Below are 20,997 nucleotides of genomic sequence, written 5' to 3' on the forward strand. Positions count from 1 at the left end.
ATTGGCTGGAAGAGATAACTTATATCCTTATCACATGAGATACATTATTCTCTTATGATAAATAGCATAAGATCTTAATCTAACAGTGCAAAATACAAACCAACATGAATCCATAAAATCCAGCAAAAAACACCTTTTCAATAAAATTGGCTAGAATCATCAACACAAGCTGCTTAACTGCTTCATGAATGTAAATTGATAGTCTAATACAATAAGAGACCTTTCAGTGCAAAGGATGTCATTTCAAAGGGCCATCTACAACACATATATGTACATATTGTGTTGTAGCATAATTATGAAAAAACTAAAGAAGAAAAAGAGAGATAAAAACCTCTTTGCTTTATGGTCATCCAGCAATGCTTAATAGCCTATAACTAGTAAATTATGCTCACTGTCTGCTTGGATGGATAAGGCATTAATTAAAGATGCTCTTTGTCACCACGGAATGGATAAAACTCAAGACCAGATAATCTAAATCATCTTCTGATTTTAGTTTAAGTCGACAAATCAGCGAATATGCCTGCACCAGAGGAAATAGAAATAAAGAGGATAAAGGTCAATAACTATGATGCACCAGCTGGTGAAATCACAAATTAAGCACATGATTGGTTTAACATGAATACATAGAAGCAAAAAAAATAAAGTAGTTTCCTTTTATCATTCAAGAATACTGACCGAGGAGATTCCCTGCTGTGTGCCAAGATAATATAAGAAAATCAATACCTTTGACACTCGGAAAATATTCAGGTACACAAAAAAGTGGAATATACATACTTCAGTTTTGACCTAGTTATTTTCCAAAATACAGAGAATTTTGAAGAAAAAAACTGAAATTATTACTTGAAGAGAACAACAAAACAGAAGAACATTCATGAGGCATATTATGAAAAACCACACAACAAAGCAGCCTCTAAATATCACTAGGTTTGTATAGTTTTGGAATGCCGAATGAAATGTCCAAGTTTTCTGACTAAAACCACAGACAGGTGATGTTATATTTGCATGTAGTGCTTCCTAGAACGGTTTTATGGACTATAGAAAGCAATGAAATATTGAATTCGCAACAACCAGCAAGAGTTTGATTAGTTAGCCACAGAAATTTTGGTCGACAATGTCACGTTTTCCAATATGAATACTCTCATACATTCTAAGGCAAGGTCTTCGATTTTTTCAGGTGGGGTGTGTGCAATGGCAGTCAAACTAGAGGATGAAAACTCAAATTGAAGAAAAAGTTTCCTATGGGAAAGAACTGAAATATATGACCTTTTTAATCAGAAGGGAAAGAACTGAAATATACTAAAATAAATCATACTAAAAACATGTTCCTAATTAATAATCAAGATAACGGTACTACAGATTCTAGAGGTGATCAAAGTTGGAGGCCATAAAAGAGTCATCTTTCACAAAATTGAACTAAAACATGATGCCAAAAATTGGGTTTAGTCAGTTTGGTACGAGAATCAATAAGAGATGATAGGCAAACAATTACAGGCCAAAGAAAAATCCTGCTTATAAAAGATGGGGTATGTTCGTGAATTAGGAAAGCCTTGCAATTTTGTTCTATGCTGATGAACAACATGTAAGCAACCAAACAAGTATACTGGAATTATGAAGAACGATAACGAAGAAGAAAGAGAAGGAAGAAAGGTGGAGTCGAACAAAAATCACTTGATGTAGGAAAATCAACGTGTTAAGTAGAAAGGAAAGAGGTGGAATGTTAAATTAGCTAAAACTCTAGGGGGAACCTGCCACGTATTAAAAAGAGGGTCAAAACATGTAGCGGGTTGTGACCCGCAATTTGACCTATGATTCTGCTGCAGCTTTACCTGTTATGAGCAATACAGCCATCTACACCACTATCCCCCATGGCATCACGGGGAATGGCTGAAAACATGTGACCCTCTGTTGTTGCACGCTATTGACTACCTAGATGTATAATTTTTATAAGTAATCAATGCAATCCCCCACCATAAACATGACCAAAGTATACCTTTCTTTCATTTTTGAAAAGCAATAGAAAACTTTTATGAAAGGAAAGAAATATTCTAACTTTGCAACAAAAAAAAAACTGAACGGTTCCAATACAAAAACCAGAAATCTGAAATTAACAATACTGCACATTTTAAGAATATAAGTTCAACTAATGCACTTATAATACCATGAAAACAAAAGAAATGATTAACAGACCATAGTTGATTAAGGAAAAGTGATGATCTTTGAACCATCACATTTTGTTTGGCATCATGAACTTTGTCCTTTTCTCTGCAGGCTTGAGAATCTGGAAAGAGCACATCAAGTTTTCATCCACACTCATCATTGCACCAGCATTGTCAAATTCACCACAGTAGTTTGGAGCTGAAAATATTGTAACGAGTTGCCGATCTGCAAAGAATTCATACCCATCCTCTACAACCTATAGAAAAATTATAATATCAGCTTCTAGAGAAGCACCAAAAGTTTCCCATTTTATTGGAGAAGAAAAAATGGAAGGGTGACAAGAGGTGAAAACCATAGAGTGACCTGATGAGCACGACAGATCAGGTCCAAGTCATGCTTTGCCAAAAACTCAGCCACCATATCAGGGCCAAAGGTGAAGGAGACTCCTCTGTCATTCATACCCCAACCCTTCACATCTCTACCAGGATCCGACCAAAGCAAATCACAGAGCAAGCCAGTGTCCGGGATAGCAATCGGACGGGGCAGATTCCTGATTTCATCCAAGTGTGTAAGTTCAGGAGAAAGACCACCATGCATGCACAATATTTTATCATCTATGAGGGCTGCCACAGGAAGGCAGTTAAAACAGTCTGTAAAGGCTTTCCAAAGCCTCACATTAAACCTTCGTTTACATTCATCGTAAAATCCATATATTCTGTTAATGGAAGCACACTCATGATTCCCCCTCAAAAGGAAAAAGTTTTCTGGATATTTGATTTTATATGAAAGCAAAAGACATATGGTTTCTAAGCTCTGCTTCCCACGATCCACATAGTCTCCTAAAAAGAGATAATTAGCATTAGGAGGTAAACCCCCATACTCAAAGAGCCTTAACAAATCACTGTACTGCCCATGAATGTCCCCTGAAAAAGAAGAGAGATATTTCAACCATACCAGAAATAAAAGAGTACAGGCAACCCAGAGTACAGACACAGTAAGCTTAACAATAATCAGCAAATCAGATCACGAAAAGCCAAGGGAAAATATGTCTAAAGATGAAGCAAAAACATAAAAACATTGAAATACTACCTGCATTGGAGATGAATAACTTAAAATATGGACCAGTATTTCAAAATCAGTGGAAAGGTTAAACAAAGAAAGCGATTTAGACAAGCTTAAAACAAATTCCTGAAAATTTCTCAGATTTGATTTGCCGTAAGAAAATTTTACCCACGATTATAAGACCTACAATGTCATGAGACTGAATGTTGGCGGTAAAATGTGAACAAGAGAATAAACTCAATATAGCATAAACGAGAATGTTGCAATGGATAAGTGAACACGCTAGACAATATAGGATTATGAATGAATGCATTATAGAGAAAGTTGAGGTAACTCCTATTGTAGAGAAGATTATAGAATCGTGTCTTAGGTGGTTTGGGTTGTCACCCAGAAAAAAGAGTTCAACTGTACCAAAAAGGAGTACAGGCAAACACCAAATAAACTAAACTAAACAGCAATCAGCAATCTACAACATGAAATGCCCAAGGCGCATGGGCAAAAAAGAAAAATGTTGAAATATTACTAGCATTGCAGATAAATGTGGAAATGTTAAAATTACATACATAAGATTAAAAACAATTTTTCACAATCCTCTCCTCCACAATTTTGTAAGCCCTAAATACTACAAGGGGAAACGCCAAAGGTAAGCATGGCAAACATGGTCTGTAAAGGCTTTCCAAAGCCTCACATTAAACCTTCGTTTACATTCATCGTAAAATCCATATATTCTGTTAATGGAAGCACACTCATGATTCCCCCTCAAAAGGAAAAAGTTTTCTGGATATTTGATTTTATATGAAAGCAAAAGACATATGGTTTCTAAGCTCTGCTTCCCACGATCCACATAGTCTCCTAAAAAGAGATAATTAGCATTAGGAGGTAAACCCCCATACTCAAAGAGCCTTAACAAATCACTGTACTGCCCATGAATGTCCCCTGAAAAAGAAGAGAGATATTTCAACCATACCAGAAATAAAAGAGTACAGGCAACCCAGAGTACAGACACAGTAAGCTTAACAATAATCAGCAAATCAGATCACGAAAAGCCAAGGGAAAATATGTCTAAAGATGAAGCAAAAACATAAAAACATTGAAATACTACCTGCATTGGAGATGAATAACTTAAAATATGGACCAGTATTTCAAAATCAGTGGAAAGGTTAAACAAAGAAAGCGATTTAGACAAGCTTAAAACAAATTCCTGAAAATTTCTCAGATTTGATTTGCCGTAAGAAAATTTTACCCACGATTATAAGACCTACAATGTCATGAGACTGAATGTTGGCGGTAAAATGTGAACAAGAGAATAAACTCAATATAGCATAAACGAGAATGTTGCAATGGATAAGTGAACACGCTAGACAATATAGGATTATGAATGAATGCATTATAGAGAAAGTTGAGGTAACTCCTATTGTAGAGAAGATTATAGAATCGTGTCTTAGGTGGTTTGGGTTGTCACCCAGAAAAAAGAGTTCAACTGTACCAAAAAGGAGTACAGGCAAACACCAAATAAACTAAACTAAACAGCAATCAGCAATCTACAACATGAAATGCCCAAGGCGCATGGGCAAAAAAGAAAAATGTTGAAATATTACTAGCATTGCAGATAAATGTGGAAATGTTAAAATTACATACATAAGATTAAAAACAATTTTTCACAATCCTCTCCTCCACAATTTTGTAAGCCCTAAATACTACAAGGGGAAACGCCAAAGGTAAGCATGGCAAACATGAAATATTACTTGCATTGCAGATGAAAGTGGAAATGTTAAAATGACATACAAAAAGCTTAAAAACAATTTTTTGACAATACCCAACAATTTAAAAACCCTAAAACTAAGAGGGTTGCCCACATTTTCTTCTACCCCTAGCAACCAAAAAAGATACCCAGAAACTAAAATCACAAACTTGCAACAAATAAACGATACACAGCACCATCCAATTAGAAAAAAATGTAAATTTTAAACCCTAAGAGCAATTATGAAACAAAAATGAGAAATGGGTATACCACAAATCTTAATGGGGGCTTCGAGTTCAAGCAAATTAGGTTGGTGGAGGAAGATATCTCTAGAAGCAAGACAAAGTTGTTTGATTTCGGATTCGGAGAGTTGAACCTGTTTACCGGGTCGGGCCAATCGGACCTCCGTGAGTCGCCGGATTATGTCGTCCAACACCGCTTCATCAATCCCTATTTGTGTGCTCATCGCAAATTCGGTAATTATGAACCCTTTTTCTTCTTCTTCTGAGTTCTTATGTTCTCACTTGTGAAACCAACCAAGAAAGAAATAGGACTAGTGTCTTTTCTTGGTTTCTTTTTGCTCTTCCACTCTTCTTTTTTTTTTCTCCATTCTCATTTTTTATATTTAGGGCTTGGGAAAAAAGTTGACACTTTTTTTTTGCCTTTAATAAATTAATTGCGTACTTTTTTGAATATTAGTACTTTTTATTTATTAAAAATTATTATAAATTAGAAAAGATAATGAAAACAATGCACATGGTTCAGCCAAAAGATGATGCTTAAGACTATAGTATAAAAGATCATATGAAACGTGTTACTTTTGGTCCAAACTTGACCAAAAAAATCAGTACATCAATGTCTTGTCTTAAATAAAATGTGTGATATTTGAATGTCATTTTTTATCAATATTGTCTTAGATGTTCTAAACAATCATACCATACTTATATACAAAGATGGATCACATTGCACCAAAGCAAGTGCTTTCAAACTATCTCCTAATGAAATATCTTCCTCAATTAACCATTGAATATGTTATTTGAGATACAATTATACAATTATTTGAGCACATTAAACATGGTATCCTTAATCTGATCTCATAATTTATATATATATATATATACTTGACTTGAGAGATCATTCTCTCACTAGGATACTCTAAAAACCAAAAAAAGTAACCCGGTTTATTTTTGTCAGCATATTGTTTAGGAATTAGGAGTATCAATATTGAATTTACTCTAAACCATGTTTTGGATTCCTCTTTAACATATTTGACATCTCTAAAAGCTTGTTAGTTTGGAATCCACGACTTCATTAGATAGTAAATGAAAACTTATGATTTCTCCATTAACAAAGACTTTGCTTCAGCTTTCAACAAACAGTAATATTGGTTGAATAAAGAGGTAAAGTATGCCTATGACACCTGTACATGGCATTTTATTATAATGAGAAGTACATTTCCAACAATTCTATTTTAAAGTTGATTTCTCATATTAACAGAAGCAAAGTTAATCATAATTTGTATCACCCCGAAATGGATTAATTCTTTATCCAAAAAATGATGATAACGTATCAATGGTTATATCAAAAAAAAAAATACTTGTGGTATGACTGTATAACAAGTCAAGAGTTATTGATAATAAAATTATAATTTGCCAAGTGCAAAGTCTTGGACAATGGAGTATTAATCACCTAAAATGACAAAAATAAGGGATCTAAAGTACTCATGTAAGTGTCATTAATACATGTTAGTTCTCACAAGATAATCTCTCGAGAAATTACAACCGCAAAGCCTTCAACTTCACTTGCTGATGATGATCAAACATAGATATATTGAACAATGGCCTCTGAAAAGCTTTTTCCTTTGAGGCTCTCACTTGCACATTATAACACTTCCATGCTTTCTTTCTCACAGAAAGATAGCAAAAAATAGACCATATCACAAGAGTTGAAGACCCATTACATCTAATATTAAATGTTGTATGTATAAGTAAAACTATACAAGAGAAAATGCAATCCCCTCAGCAGCATTACAAAATTGCCCACCATGTGAATACATTAAAGAAAATGAACTCAATTGGTAAATGTAACTCTAACCCATTTGCATGGGTGAATACCGAATAACTTAATCGAAATTACTTGTAGATGTAGACCATCCTCCAAAGTTGAAGGGTGTAATTATGCAGAACAAATATCTGCTAAAAGCATCTTCAGTGTCTCATAAGTCATAAAACAGATACCTACACCTGGCACCACCTTGTAGTATTCGGGTAAAATTCCTCTATATAGGCCACGCACACCTTCTGTCCGGATGATTTGCCTAAACACACCAAAGAGACCCATGTTATACACACGAGCTCGCCCACAAGCCCCTTCCAATTGCTTCCTCCGCCTCACAAGATCCAAGGGAAATGTTGCTGCATATAGGATAGCAGATCAGTTGAACAGTCAAAAGAGATCTACTTTGATATGGGATTTTATTACTCAACAGTTCATGAATCTTTCTTACCTATCATAAATTATAATAGTGATAAATTAACTAAAGTCTAAACAATTCCAAAACCAATGTTGAAATCAAAAGTCACTACATTTGAAACAAATAAGCCATGCAAAAAAATAAGACTTTCTTATGGTACCGGACAAAGTTGCGAGTCTGCAACATTATATGAGCTAGTCTAAAGAATAGCCCCAGCAAACATATTATAGGAACTATGGGGGGATCTTCTCATGGAAGCATTAAATAAATCCAAAGCATGAAATAGTACTGCTTGCAAAATTGGCACTGGAAAGCTGCAAAGCAATAACAACCTTACTTGAACATGTAATTGCTGTAGCATAGTGGTAGAAAAGTTGCATGAAGCAATTGATGAATGGGCTATTACTAGGGTTTTGCATGCATGAATACTTTGGAGGAAGGTAGTTAGTGTCTATATAATAAAGTTTTGATACAAGAAAGATCAATCCCCCTAATCAACAATATTTGGTTTTTCTCCTATGAAAATATCCCCAGCTCTTTCCTTTGTTATAAATTGATGATTTCATTTATCCATTTATTTATGAGTTTTGTTATATCCTAAAAATTCTCCCATCCGATGTCTTGGGAATGAAAAGGTATTCCATTCTTTATTTAGTGAGTAGAAAGATTTGTATGAGGACTGACTAGAGGATTTAGAATTATTCTTTACGTGTATCCTGAGCATACTATAATTTGCTACCGCATTTTCCATCATTTAGGATTATGATGAAAGCAATAAAGAATAGATTCCTTGTAAACAGATCAACAAGGGCCAAAGGATTTGGATACCGATCGAAACAACAGGTGAAGGTTGCCTAAGTGAGAAGCATACCTCAAAGAGGGCACCTCTCACATTTGGTAACTGAGGGAATGACACAGGTTCATCCAAGTAATGCTACCTCGAGAGGTAATCCACTGCATAGCTTGGGGAGATGTGTGTCATAGTATAAAACTCGGGATGATGGTTACTCGTGCAAGATCTTTAGAAAATAATTGAGTTACAGAAACAACAGGTGAAGGACTTTTTCTTTCTTGTCTTCCTTACTAAGTTCTCAATGCAGATAAAATAACAACTCCAACCTCATCTCTGATTCTAGAGGTCAGTCTGGTTAGATAGTTAGTGCAGTACCTGCACCAAACCCTCTTTCTCTGCATCAAAAAGCATAGTGAAGCACTACATATATTAAATTCATGAATATTGTTGGGTTCCGCAAATTCAATAGTTTGACTGGAGGATTCCAAACTGTAATTTGCACATCATATTCATAACCACAATTGCAAGGAAACACTGTAAGTGTGAAACTGCGAATTGCCAAAAAAAACATTTGTATGCCAAGTAACATCACATGTGCAACATATCAAGAATACTTACCTGACAAAGCACATCAAAGTTAAAATTATCGAGAATATTTTAGACAAGGAACATAAAAAATGCAAGTTCGCTATTCGCCTTACAACCACTCACTTGTTGATGATGCAATGCCTGAAAGGCTGCCGCAGGCTAGACTGACAACAACTGTTGAATCGTCGGATCTGATGTATACAGATAATAATATCAATCTAATGCTAGCTATGAAGTACATGATATAAGGAAAAATTAGAGGTAATAGAGTGCTGAAATAACGTGTGGACTGGTCACCTATGAGACTGCCAAAAGGATCTTAATGTTTCATATACGGAGAAGCTGATTGCTATACTTGGCCCTACAGTCTGCACTAGCACCATAGTTGCAGCTAATTACACAATAAGAAATCATCTACTTTTCATGTAATTTTAAATTGATAATAACAGCATACCAATAGTGTAGTTCCGAGACCCTTATATAGGCCAAGCACTCCCTCTTCCTTGACAATTGTTTGTAAAGCATGCCAGATACCTCTATAGTAGATAACATTTGTCTGCAAAATATTACCATAGCTAATTGTTAATAAGCAGAATATGAATGCCAAATGCATGGAGTCAAAAGGAGAAAAGAACCAAACAAATCAAAAATCTCACCTGGGCAGCAAGCCTTGTTCTTACAAGATCCAAGGGATAAGTAGATGTAGCAGCAGTTATTCCTGCCAAGCCACCACCAACAAAATGTACGCAAAGGTCTGAACTGGCCTTATCCCTATGACCTTTCAGTCCTGGAACCATCTTTAATAACTGTACACATAAAATTCTATCAAATATAAATCAATCTGAGAACAACAGTGCTTTCAAATACAGCTTTCCCTGTAAGATAGTTTAACGGAAATAAGTATATCCGTACGAGTAGTAATGCCAATAACCTTCTTGTAGTGCTCGTATGAATAAAAGTTAACAGAAGAATAAGGCAGGCGGTGAGCAATGGTAACCAGATTCCCTTTCCAGAAAGCTCTAAACCCCTCTTCATGGATAATTCGTGAAGCCTCATTCCACATGCTGGCTTTTCTCAAAGTTGCAACATTTGAATGCATACCTTGAATCTATAAACATTGCACAATCATTTTACAAAATAAAAATATACCAGTTAGAAGCTACATTATCTCATTGTTTAACATTGCAAAGAACACACATAAAATATCCATCCCACTAATATGTTTCGGCGTCATGACATTTCATATGGAAAATTTCTAGTAAAAAGAAAAGAAATAACAAAGAAAATTACATATCCAACTCCTCCTCACAGGAACTACACAAAAATATAATTTTCTAGTTTTCCAGCGTAGAACTATCCACTATCACTAATTTCTTGGGGTAAAGTCAGAGGCTCCAAATAGTATTATTTTTTTTCCTCATACAAATTAATATTGCGTACATCTACCCTACCCAGATTATGATGTCACAGGTTCAAATCCTAGAAATAGTCTCTCTGCTTGCTTGTGGCGTAAGGCTATGTACATCTACCCTCCTCCGACCCCAGTAAGTGGGAACCTCGTGCACTGGGCCGCCCTTTTTATGCAAATGAATACTGCCATCAACCTAAGGACTACATGCTTAAGGGACACAAACTACTTACATGCTTAAGGGACACAAGCTCCTTCCAAAACACATCTGTACAAACAGTACAAAAGTATATGACACAGGATTGGAGTACAAATCACATACTGTAAGAACATATATAGTACACGACCTAATAAGCAAACACGGTTATCTCTCTCAAACAAACTCTATCTCAAAAACTCTTTAATGAGAACATGAGAAGCATAAAATAACAACTTATCACTACTAATTTCAATTCAAGTAGCCATAACAAAACGACCGAGGTTTAAAAAATTGAAATTTATCCATAAAAACATCAAAACTAGACTAAAAAAGCAAAAATTTGGAACCTGAAAGAGGATAGTGAGTCTAGCAAGTGGCGCCGTACAAGTTTTGCTAAGAGCGCCGGCAACACCTCCAGCGAGAAGCTGAGAAACAGTACCAACCTGCTTCTTCTGCGGCTGCACCAACTTCCTTACTCCTCCATCCACCGCCACACCAACCCTAGCCTCTGTTTGCATCTCCACCTTCACTTTCACCACTTTCTCAACAACAAAATTGAACCTCTTATAACAATGAAACGTTTCAAAAGAACGAAACTTTACTATCAGAAGAAGAAGGAATCGTAACTGGGTATGCAGAATATCTTCTCCCTCGTTTCAAACAAGGGGTTTTCTTTCTGTCACGTTTCAATTTCACCTGGTTGTTGAGCTGGTTTCAGCGACGTCGTTTTAAAAACTCGGCGATTTTGAAACGATGTCGTACTAAGTAGGGTTAGTTCACTAGAAAAGTGGTTCTATATGTTGCGGTAGGTTGCACGGTAGTTTTGTGTTCTGCGTAAATCAGATTTGAGTAAAGCGATTACGTGTGTAATTCTAAAAGGTAGAAGGAGTGTTTAGCGTGGAAGCGGATGCATGAGAATATTTAAAGGTATTTTTGATGTGGAATATGCGTGACCTCTACATTAAGTTGAGAATGGGTTAAAAGACAGCTGTGTAAGGTCAGCTAATGTCGGTTTAACCTTGTCTCCTGTTAAAGTTAAGACAGGCGACATGATTTTCGTAATATTATATAGTTTATTTTGTTGTTTCAGGATCAACCGCCCCGTTTTCATTGTGCTTGCAAAAATTTAAGTCGACACAAATATGTTACTTAATTGATAAATAGTATATAATGTTCGTTTTAAAATAGACTAACAGTTATACAAGTAGACTGCCGACGTTGATGAGTAATTTAAAATTAAAAATATTATATAATAAAATAAAAATAAATTAAATATAGTAGTTGGAAGAGAACAAAATTTTAAAAAACTTTGATATTTTTATAAAGTTGACTAAATCATATTACATCATAATTTTTTGAGACATTAAATCATATTATAGCATAATTTATGGAATTTTTTTTCTTTATTTCCTTACAATATGTATGTGGGCTACTCGCATTATCCATTAGAAAAACTCACAGGTTTCGTGGGTAAAATGGTCGAGCAAAATAAATAATGAACAAATTTTATATGTCATGCGGGCAGGTCCACTAGCAATACCATTTTGCAATGTATAATAAATTCTAACAAATAAATTAGTCTATAAAAATAATAAATTGAGTTATCACATCTCACTAAAAAAATTATCAAACAAATTAGGATACCGTCCATGTCCTGGAAATTAGAATCCTAGATTTCCTTATTAAAATTCAACAATATGCTTTACAAATTAGTGGAAATACTATAATGCCATTCCTTTTACTTCAATGTCTTTATTATTTTAAAGATATTCCTTCAACTATTAAATTATATCACTTCAACACCCTCTCTTTTCTTTAGAGTTAACAAAATACATACATTAACAAACGGCCATTCATCCTGTAATAACCATATTTATTCAAGAAATTACATTAAACCCCTAACTATTAAGTGCCAAATTGTTAAGTAAATTCATATGTTTTTGGATACTTAGTGTACATTTATGATGTAATTGTATAAAATTTCTTATAACTTAGTAATCTTGTTCTGTGTAGGAAATTTTATGTGTTTATGTTATTTTAGGATAAAATTTAAGAAAAAAAGGAGAAAAAGAATAAGATTGGTACTTTTGAGCACTGCAAGCCTCGCCCAAGCCACAAATAGGAGAAAAATCACCATATATCACTGTTGTGCTTGCCCAAGCGAGGGATTGTCGCCCAAGCGACAATTGGAGCAAAAATGACCTGATGTCAGGCCTGATCCTCGCCCAAGCGAGGGATCATCACCCAAGCGAGATGCTTGGGGTCTGAAATCGGATCATCACCCAAGCGAGATGCTTGGGGTCTGAAATCCTCTTATTTAGTCGCCCAAGCGAAAATCTCTAGCTTGAGCGAGGGCTTGGAAGTTGGAACTAATATTGGCGGTTTTCGGAAGTCAGAGGGGTCTCTATTCACTTTCAGAACATATTCTGCACGAAAAAGGAGAGGGAAAAAGAAGGAGATTATGATAGAAACCATGGAAACGATTCTACTTCACATATTTTCTTGTATGATTTCATGATTCAGTGTTGCAATAGCGAGAATGAGTGATTAGATCTTGCTGAGGGATTCGAAATGTAATCTTCTAACCTTTGTACTCCTGGATTCGATGCTATTGTAATTGTTATTTGATTTTGGGAAGTTAATCTCGTTCTTAATGCATGAATTTAATTTGCTACTAATTTCTTGTTCTTGGGTTCAAGTTTAATTAGGAAGTTAAACTTGACACTGAACTTGGATCATCTTCCTTCATACATCATTTACTCTAGGAATGGAGAATAATGCATGAATTATTTTTACATGGAACGTAATGCTAGTTAATTAATCAAATATCCAAGGAATTGGTATTTGAGCAATTATCTAAGGATTTTACACTCAATGGATTGATGTGAATGATTTGAATGATATGAATGATATGTGCATCTGAATCAGTAACTTCATAATTCACTTGGAATTGAATCTATGGATGTCATTGGGAAAGAACGATGCATTTCGATCCCAATTTATTTTACTTGCATTTTGTTCAATTTATGATTTTTTACAATTAAACAATTAAACATCAAATTTTATACAAACACCATTGCAAATATATACTCAATTCATTCCTGTAGGAATTAGTGTAAATCCACTCTCCTCCCTAAGGACGATATTTTAATACTTTATCGGATTTTATTACTTGTACGATACGTGTACTTGCCATTCCCTAAATATATAACACTAACTTTTCTTAGAATGTATTATATGATGTCAAAAAGTTTGTAGTTCAAATCACACAACTCGTAAATACAAAATGATGTAGTAAAGGAGTGAGACTCTAGAGGAAGTACTTTCAAATACCAAAGAAAAAGCAATATGCATTTACATTTGTATCCTTTGAATTTATAGTGACATTACATTATTACCCTTGAAACTAGAAGAAAAAAAAAGTATTTTACTCTCCATTAATGGAAAGGAGTCTCACTAGTAGTACATATTGAAAAATGAAGTGTTTTTTTTTGGAACATGCACAAGAACAATACAAAATAGAAGCAATATATTCATGGAATATTTCACTTTCAAATGTGACTATTGAAGGCTATAGAAATATGCATCTTCCATCTAACAGAAGAAATAAATACAAATCTGGCAAAATTAAAGGTAGCAACTACCGAACTAGCTACTATTCCTCATATGTTTTCAGACACTAAAATTTCTCAGAAATCTTGTTTTTCCTTCTCTTTTCTACTTAGTTACCCTACAAATTAGTTTGAGCAACAAGCTTTATTGCCAGTGTTACTTGACATATTTGAGACATTTATAGTAGTTCCATGAGGAACACTAGTAGAACTTGCCTCTTGAGTTGCCAGTGCTTTTTTACTTATAATATGATATATATCAAACAAAATGGTTTGAAATGCTTTCTCAACATTATAAGCCTCCAATGCTGAAGTCTCTAGAAAGGACAAACCTTCTTTCTCAGCCAAACTTTGAGCATCTTCAGTAGACACTGCTCTCAGATGATTCAAATCAGATTTGTTTCCAGCCATCATTATAACAATGTTGGAGTCTGCATGGTCCCTTAGTTCACGAAGCCATCTTTGAACATTATCAAATGTTTGTCTCTTGGTTATGTCATAGACCAATAATGCACCAACAGCTCCTCTATAATAGGCACTAGTGATAGCTCTATACCTTTCTTGGCCTGCAGTATCCCATATTTGTGCCTTTACTGTCTTACCCTCTACCTGCATTATTAATTAAACATGCATTTCTAGTTAGGAATTATGCTGGTAATTACTGGGATAAGGTATCAAATTGATGTGAATTGGTTATTTATTAAGAAAAATACTAAAATAATCTTATACTTTCACCCATCACAAAAAAAGAGCAATATTATCAATTTCAACCTCTCTCAGTTTAGATATGATTTTACTTTGGCCGAAGGAAATATAGAATTATGTTGCGGCATGTCTTATGATTTTAGTGATTGGTTTAGTATCTCCAAATTACCCACAAGTTAATTTCCTATCTGATAAGCTCTCAAACAATTGTTGTAACTTGTGAAACCTGAGATAAATATATTTTTGCCAATTCAAAACAATAGCAATTCCTACTCTCAGAATATACCTATCTAAGTAATCTAATAAGAATAACACTTCACATTAATTAATTATAGTATACCTGAAACCATGAATATGGATCTTTTTTTTCTTAAGTGTAGGGGGTTACAAATGTTTTAATTTGTTGGTGATTTCACTCAAAATTTATGAAATTCCATGTATAATCTTGTGTTGATCTCTCTTAAGTTTTAAATAAATAACAATCGGTGTTAATGTATATACTTTACAAATAAGAAGGGTAGTCAACATTCAACAACAATCACAGAAAACAAATGCAGAAGAATAAGATCATAAATTATACCACATATCAATAGAGAGAAATATAAAAGAAACATGAAGGAACAGAAACCAAATACCTGCAATGTTCTGGTTGCAAATTCAACACCAATGGTAGACTTAGACTCCAAACAAAACTCATTTCTCGTAAACCTAGAAAGAATATTGGACTTTCCAACACCAGAGTCCCCAATCAAGACAACCTTAAAGAGATAGTCGTATTCATGGTCCACTTTGTAAGACATGCTGTGCTTTGATTCCTATAGTAGTTGCACCAGAAAGATAAAAAATGATGGGTTGAAGAATGAAAAGATTTGCAGAGAAATGAAGAAGGATTGAGAGAGAGAAGATTAGGGACATTGCAAGGCCAAGAGGAAACCGAATAAACGGACCACAAACTACTTCGAAACTACCCTACATGCTCCAAAACCAAACCTCCGCCAAACTCGCAACATGTTTTTCTATTATTTATTCATTATTATTACCGGCTTCAATTGGCATTACTAATTTTTTATATACTAAGCAATAAAATGTATATATATTGAGAGATTAAAAAGGATTTAAGAGTTTCTTGGTTTATCAATAATTCTAATGTTGGACATTATTATATATATAACTTTTTTTTTTATTGGGAAAAGAAGATTATATTAATAAAAGATAATTACAAAGGAAAAAATAAAAAAATAAAGCAAAACAAAGAAAGATAAGAACCGATTACACATTCAAATTAAGACAAGATATTGGATTAGAAATTCAATCCGAGTAAGAAAAAGAATTATTACTCATTTGACCATTAACCCAAAGCCAATAATTAACTCTTGCAGCTTCAAAAATCTTATGAAGAGAATGATTGACAGTGTTGAAAACAAAGTCATTTCTAAAAAGTCATGTAGCCCAAGTTGAAGCTAACCAGATGATACTCCAAAGATTTGAACAAGTGTTGTTTGATAGCATACCCATGTGAGTAGTAAAGTGGTTTATGGATTGGAAAGGATGCGTTATGCTAAAGTTCAACCAATTGTAGAATAGCTGTCAAACCGAATAAGTGATATTGCAAGTAAAGAAAATATGATTAGAAGTTTCTGCATACTCGTTGCATAAAAGGTATAAGGGACCTCCTCCATGAGATAAAGGAACCCCCTCTTGTGAAGAGCATCCATTGTACGGAGTCTATCCTGAAAAAGTCTCCAAGCAAAGTTAGTGGCTTTTAAGCTAGCTTATGATTTACAAAGGAGACGAAGATGGTTGATGTTAAGAGCTGATTGTTGGTGATGCTAAGTGAGAAGATCGTAAGCAGATTTTACCGAATACTGATTGGAATTGTCATGACGCCACTCCCACGAATCAGTATGCCATCAAATTGTAGACATTAAAATAGTGGGGCAACGTATAGGAATGGAATCCATTTACTCTTTAATATTATAGGGTACAATATTAAATGAGATGTGGACACATATTCTATACAAATAATTAATAATATAGATTTTAAATTGTTTTTTAATTATAATTTTTTATAAATCAACAAGTTTATTATATTATAAATTCATATTTTAGATAAGGGTCTACTAGTAAGGAATATAAATTTCCTGTAAGTGTGCAAGTTGTTGTGGTTGACAAATAGAAACAACAATCTTACCAAGTCATTATCCATGTTTCACAACCTCTACAATTTTAGTACAAATTTTTCTATCCACAATATATTATTTTAAACCAATATTAATTAATAAATATCATTTTATAATATATTGTGAAGAAAATCTTGTTCCTGACCTTGACACAGTTTTGAAGAAGACACCAACATCACCAAAAAGAAGAAAATGAAGAATATTTATAAAGACAATGAAGATTCAAGCTTCAAGATATTCAAGACTTTTAGTCTAAGTCTAAATAGGTACTTCTATCATATACTCTTAATTATACAATAGTAGTAATGCTCAAACTATTTTTTAAGAAAAAATAAACATTTTAGAATACTTAAGATAATTTTCAAAAATAGTGTGTAACATGTTACCTCATCTAAGTAACAGGTTACAAGTGTAAGAAAAAGTTATTCAACTTAAAATTGATCAAAGTAATCCATTGCTGTCTTTGAGTAACAGATTACTAGAGTTATTAAAGTTGAGTAACGGATTACTCAACTTGTTGTAGTCGATTACTCTAATTCGAAAATAAATGATCAGTGGACAGAACACTTGAGTAATCAATTACTCAATGCTGTAATCAATTACTGAGAGTTGTTATATTAGATTTTCAAATTCAAAGTGGATGAGTTTTAATCCAAAAGACATGTTTTCATTCCAATCAATTCCTACATTTTCAAAGAAACATTTTGTGTGATTGGAAAGCCTATATAAAGGCATTGAAACTCACAATCACAACACAGCATATATATAACTCTTATAAAAATTTCAAAAGCTGTTGCACATATTCTGAAATTATTTTCCGCACTTTTTGCAACAAGTTCTTAAACTTTCAAAGTATATATATATATATATATATATAAATTTGTATAAACATTTAATAGGAGTATATATTATTTAGTAAGAGAAAAAGTCATAAAATATTATAATAAGATCCAACATTATTTATGGAAGGCCAATTTATCCACTCGGATATGTGACCACATGGTAAGCTTCGAGAGGGCCTTTCATGAGTAAAGGTACTGATATTTTGATTTAGAGAATATTTGTAGTTAGTTCCCTAAAATTATCCCATGCATGTCCTTTCCTTATCCATAATTATCCAGAAGTAACCCCAGGAAAATAAGGAAATTCTTTCAGCATCGGTATAGTTATGTTGTGTGTATATATTTAAAGCTGAAATAAAACATGGGCACATTTTTAATTTAAAAAAAATAAGAAGAATAGAGAAACACAAATGTTTTATTTCACATTTTTCCTTTTTTTCTAAAAAGTATGTGTCTATGTTTGATATCAACTTTAGATGCACACATAACATTATTCTCACCATATATAATTTCATATGATATGATTCCCACATATAAAAAAATTCTCCCAATCCCTTTACATGCATATTCCTCCATTAACTTGGTCCACCCTTCATTTTTGTGTGTGTATCCCGTGTGACCTTCTAAAAACATTCCTCCATTTCCTCAAACTATATTTTCTTATCTAATACTCATGCATATCAAGTTCACTGCATTTAAAGGTAGGTCATAAATGTTGGAGAAATATTATTGAATCTTGTTATGAATTGTTTTGGTGAATTAACTCACTTGAGAGGTGAAATCTCATATATTATCACACATCAATTCTAATAAAACAAAAACAACAATAATAATAAATATTTAAAAAAATTAACCGACATATACATGTGCTAACTTCATGTGCTCTCCCACTCCTCTTCTGAACAAGGATAACATCCCAAAAAATTCATTATGAGCTCGTGTCTCAAGTCAATCACATTACATCAAATAATATAAAAGAGTTATTTTTTACTTAATTTTTTTTAAATAATTGATATTTTTTATTGGACTGAGACACAAATACGACAAGTAAACTTCATTCCTTCTCTACCCACTTCCCACCTCTCTATCTTTATGCTTATCTTCTTTTATTTGTTGGATCCAATGCTTTCCCTTATTCTTGTCTTTGGTCGTTAGCGAATATAATACTCATCCAATTACTAGTTTTGTTTGTTGATTGGTAAAAAAAATATCTACGATCAAAAGCTTGGTATATATCTATTAATAGCATAAGCCCCCCTTGTATAAACATGGAGAAGAACAAAAAGAAAATAGTTGAGGGTTCTTCTTCATCAACCATGAACTTTGATTATCTTTTTGGTCCAAAGAAATCCTCCTCTACTTTATCTTCCTCATCCACTCTCTTTGGCTCCATATTCCCGCCTTCATCATATGTATATGCATCACCTTTTCTCATATATACTTCTTCTTTTGTTATATATACTCATGAAGATGGTTATGATCTTATTTATTTTAATTTATATGCATGCTTGTAATATATATGATTATGATCAAGGCAACCTTTGATCAAAGTTAATAGCATCTCTACGTTATATATGATTATATCATACCTGTTTTTGTCTTATATATATTTGATATATCACATATGTATCACACATACTCAACCTTGTTACTTTTTATAACTTGGAAGGTTGGTGGGAGAGATTGGAGAAAGCAAGAGGGCAAAAATTATGGAGCATCAGGTTGGTTCATAAGTATAAAAAATATCAAACTTTTAATTTATATAACAAATTGTTATTAGTGCGAGACAACATATAAGATATGATATCTATCATACAATATATTTCAGTTGGATTATTTTCAGGAACTCATAGTAGCAAGGATGAAAGTAGCGGTCGAATTTCTAAGAAGAGTACTAGTAACAATTATGAGAATGAGGCAGTGGAGCCTAGCTACTTCAGCTCTTCAATCTACTATGGAGGTCAAGAAAATTATTTCCCTAGAAGCAGGACCATCACTGAACCCCACCATGTATTTGTGAGTGCCATAATTCTCATATTTATATATGGTCCTTGTGTAACTATTTTCTAGCTTATTTGGCTTCATCTTCGCAGTCTAAGAAAGGTGAGGATGATGATCCAAATGGAAAAGATTCAAGCACTGCTTCAAGAGGGAACTGGTGGGAAGGTAGAAGCAACACACTTTCTTAGAACAATAGATCAAAGGAAGTATAAAGAGAATAAAGTATATTATAGTATAAGGAGATAAACTATCTTCTCTAGTCACTAAAATTATGGCATATGTCATATTTAATTTTTTCTATACAAATATTTTTATAACTAAACAAAATTACTACAAATGTTATACTTTTATTGACTGGAAGAGATAAATCATCTCCTAATATGAATATGGATACTTTGTTCTCAACTATAAAAAAAACAAATTTAGATATAGAGAAATTTTTTACTCAATCACCTAATTTTTTAAATTGTCACTATTCATTTATATTTAATTATCATTGACTAATATAAATGAATGAGACTACTCACCGTTATTAGAAATGACAATTAGTTGAAAATATAAAAAAATTCAAAAAATGAAGACTTTTATGTTTTATTCCTTTAATTTATATTAATATTACAAACAAATAATAGATAATATAATAAGTGTATAATTTTTTCCTTTTTCTTCTTTTGCCTATAAAAAAAATCTTTACTTTTTTCTAACTGAAACACAATTTTCTGACATTCATTTATATTATTTTCTGTTTCTGCAGGTTCCCTTTATTATTAGCATCACTTAGACAAAGTCAAAAAAACAAACTCATTCTGTAGATCAGGTATATATCTATTCATCTTCTTTAGTTGCCTAGCAACATGTATACATAGAAATGAAGAGATTAACAATAATCATTGATTAATCTGGTATCTAACTAAGGTAATGGGTATGAAGGACCAACTCTCCTAATTAAAAGTTTAAGCTATTTAAGTTATATTTATGTTGGGATCTACCATTATAAGAGGCTAAGAACTTATGTTCATTTTAATTAATTAATTGGTCAATTACTCAGCTTACATATATGGATTTTGTTGGCAATTTTGCAGGATGGTGTTCCACTCTTTATTATCATGTTTATCCCATGGGAATATAACTATCATTGTGTAGAATAAGAATATATCGATTTTCTCAAGTGGTTACAATGTCATGGCTTTATTTATATCCTTCAAAAAGCCATGTAAAAACCACATGAGAGTATATA

The 20,997-nt window shown here is 33.2% G+C and overlaps 4 protein-coding genes across 6 annotated transcripts; 1 reads left to right on the top strand and 3 right to left on the bottom strand.

Moving 5' to 3' along the window:
- On the bottom strand, positions 94 to 5,536 carry LOC109340091 (serine/threonine-protein phosphatase PP1 isozyme 4). The gene is made up of 5 exons (XM_019577666.1): positions 5,231 to 5,536; positions 3,915 to 4,155; positions 2,521 to 2,839; positions 2,188 to 2,413; positions 94 to 520 (listed from the first exon to the last, which is right to left on the bottom strand). The coding sequence occupies exons 1-4, from the start codon at positions 5,424 to 5,426 to the stop codon at positions 2,225 to 2,227; spliced, it is 945 nt and encodes a 314-aa protein (XP_019433211.1). The 5' UTR covers positions 5,427 to 5,536; the 3' UTR covers positions 94 to 520; positions 2,188 to 2,224.
- LOC109340098 (mitochondrial substrate carrier family protein B-like) lies at positions 6,591 to 11,167 on the bottom strand. Of its 3 annotated transcripts, none has more exons than XR_002106753.1 (8): positions 10,769 to 11,167; positions 9,746 to 9,922; positions 9,471 to 9,620; positions 9,269 to 9,370; positions 9,112 to 9,182; positions 8,938 to 9,005; positions 6,921 to 7,374; positions 6,591 to 6,724 (listed from the first exon to the last, which is right to left on the bottom strand). XR_002106753.1 is itself a non-coding variant. In XM_019577674.1 (7 exons), the coding sequence occupies exons 1-7, from the start codon at positions 10,937 to 10,939 to the stop codon at positions 7,136 to 7,138; spliced, it is 978 nt and encodes a 325-aa protein (XP_019433219.1). In that variant the 5' UTR covers positions 10,940 to 11,167; the 3' UTR covers positions 6,591 to 7,135. The 3 variants fall into 3 exon arrangements, 1 of the variants encoding a protein (XP_019433219.1); XR_002106752.1 differs by having other exon boundaries at positions 6,591 to 6,834; positions 6,901 to 7,374; XM_019577674.1 differs by having other exon boundaries at positions 6,591 to 7,374.
- Positions 13,939 to 15,669, bottom strand: LOC109340110 (ras-related protein Rab2BV-like). Its single transcript, XM_019577683.1, has 2 exons — positions 15,373 to 15,669; positions 13,939 to 14,641 (listed from the first exon to the last, which is right to left on the bottom strand). Exons 1-2 carry the CDS (start codon positions 15,535 to 15,537, stop codon positions 14,159 to 14,161), a joined length of 648 nt encoding a protein of 215 aa, XP_019433228.1. The 5' UTR covers positions 15,538 to 15,669; the 3' UTR covers positions 13,939 to 14,158.
- Positions 18,969 to 20,928, top strand: LOC109340116. Its single transcript, XM_019577691.1, has 6 exons — positions 18,969 to 19,171; positions 19,429 to 19,480; positions 19,603 to 19,775; positions 19,853 to 19,925; positions 20,515 to 20,573; positions 20,828 to 20,928. Exons 1-5 carry the CDS (start codon positions 19,028 to 19,030, stop codon positions 20,529 to 20,531), a joined length of 459 nt encoding a protein of 152 aa, XP_019433236.1. The 5' UTR covers positions 18,969 to 19,027; the 3' UTR covers positions 20,532 to 20,573; positions 20,828 to 20,928.

The sequence above is a fragment of the Lupinus angustifolius genome, chromosome LG02 (assembly GCF_001865875.1).
Source record: "Lupinus angustifolius cultivar Tanjil chromosome LG02, LupAngTanjil_v1.0, whole genome shotgun sequence".
NCBI lineage: Eukaryota > Viridiplantae > Streptophyta > Magnoliopsida > Fabales > Fabaceae > Lupinus > Lupinus angustifolius.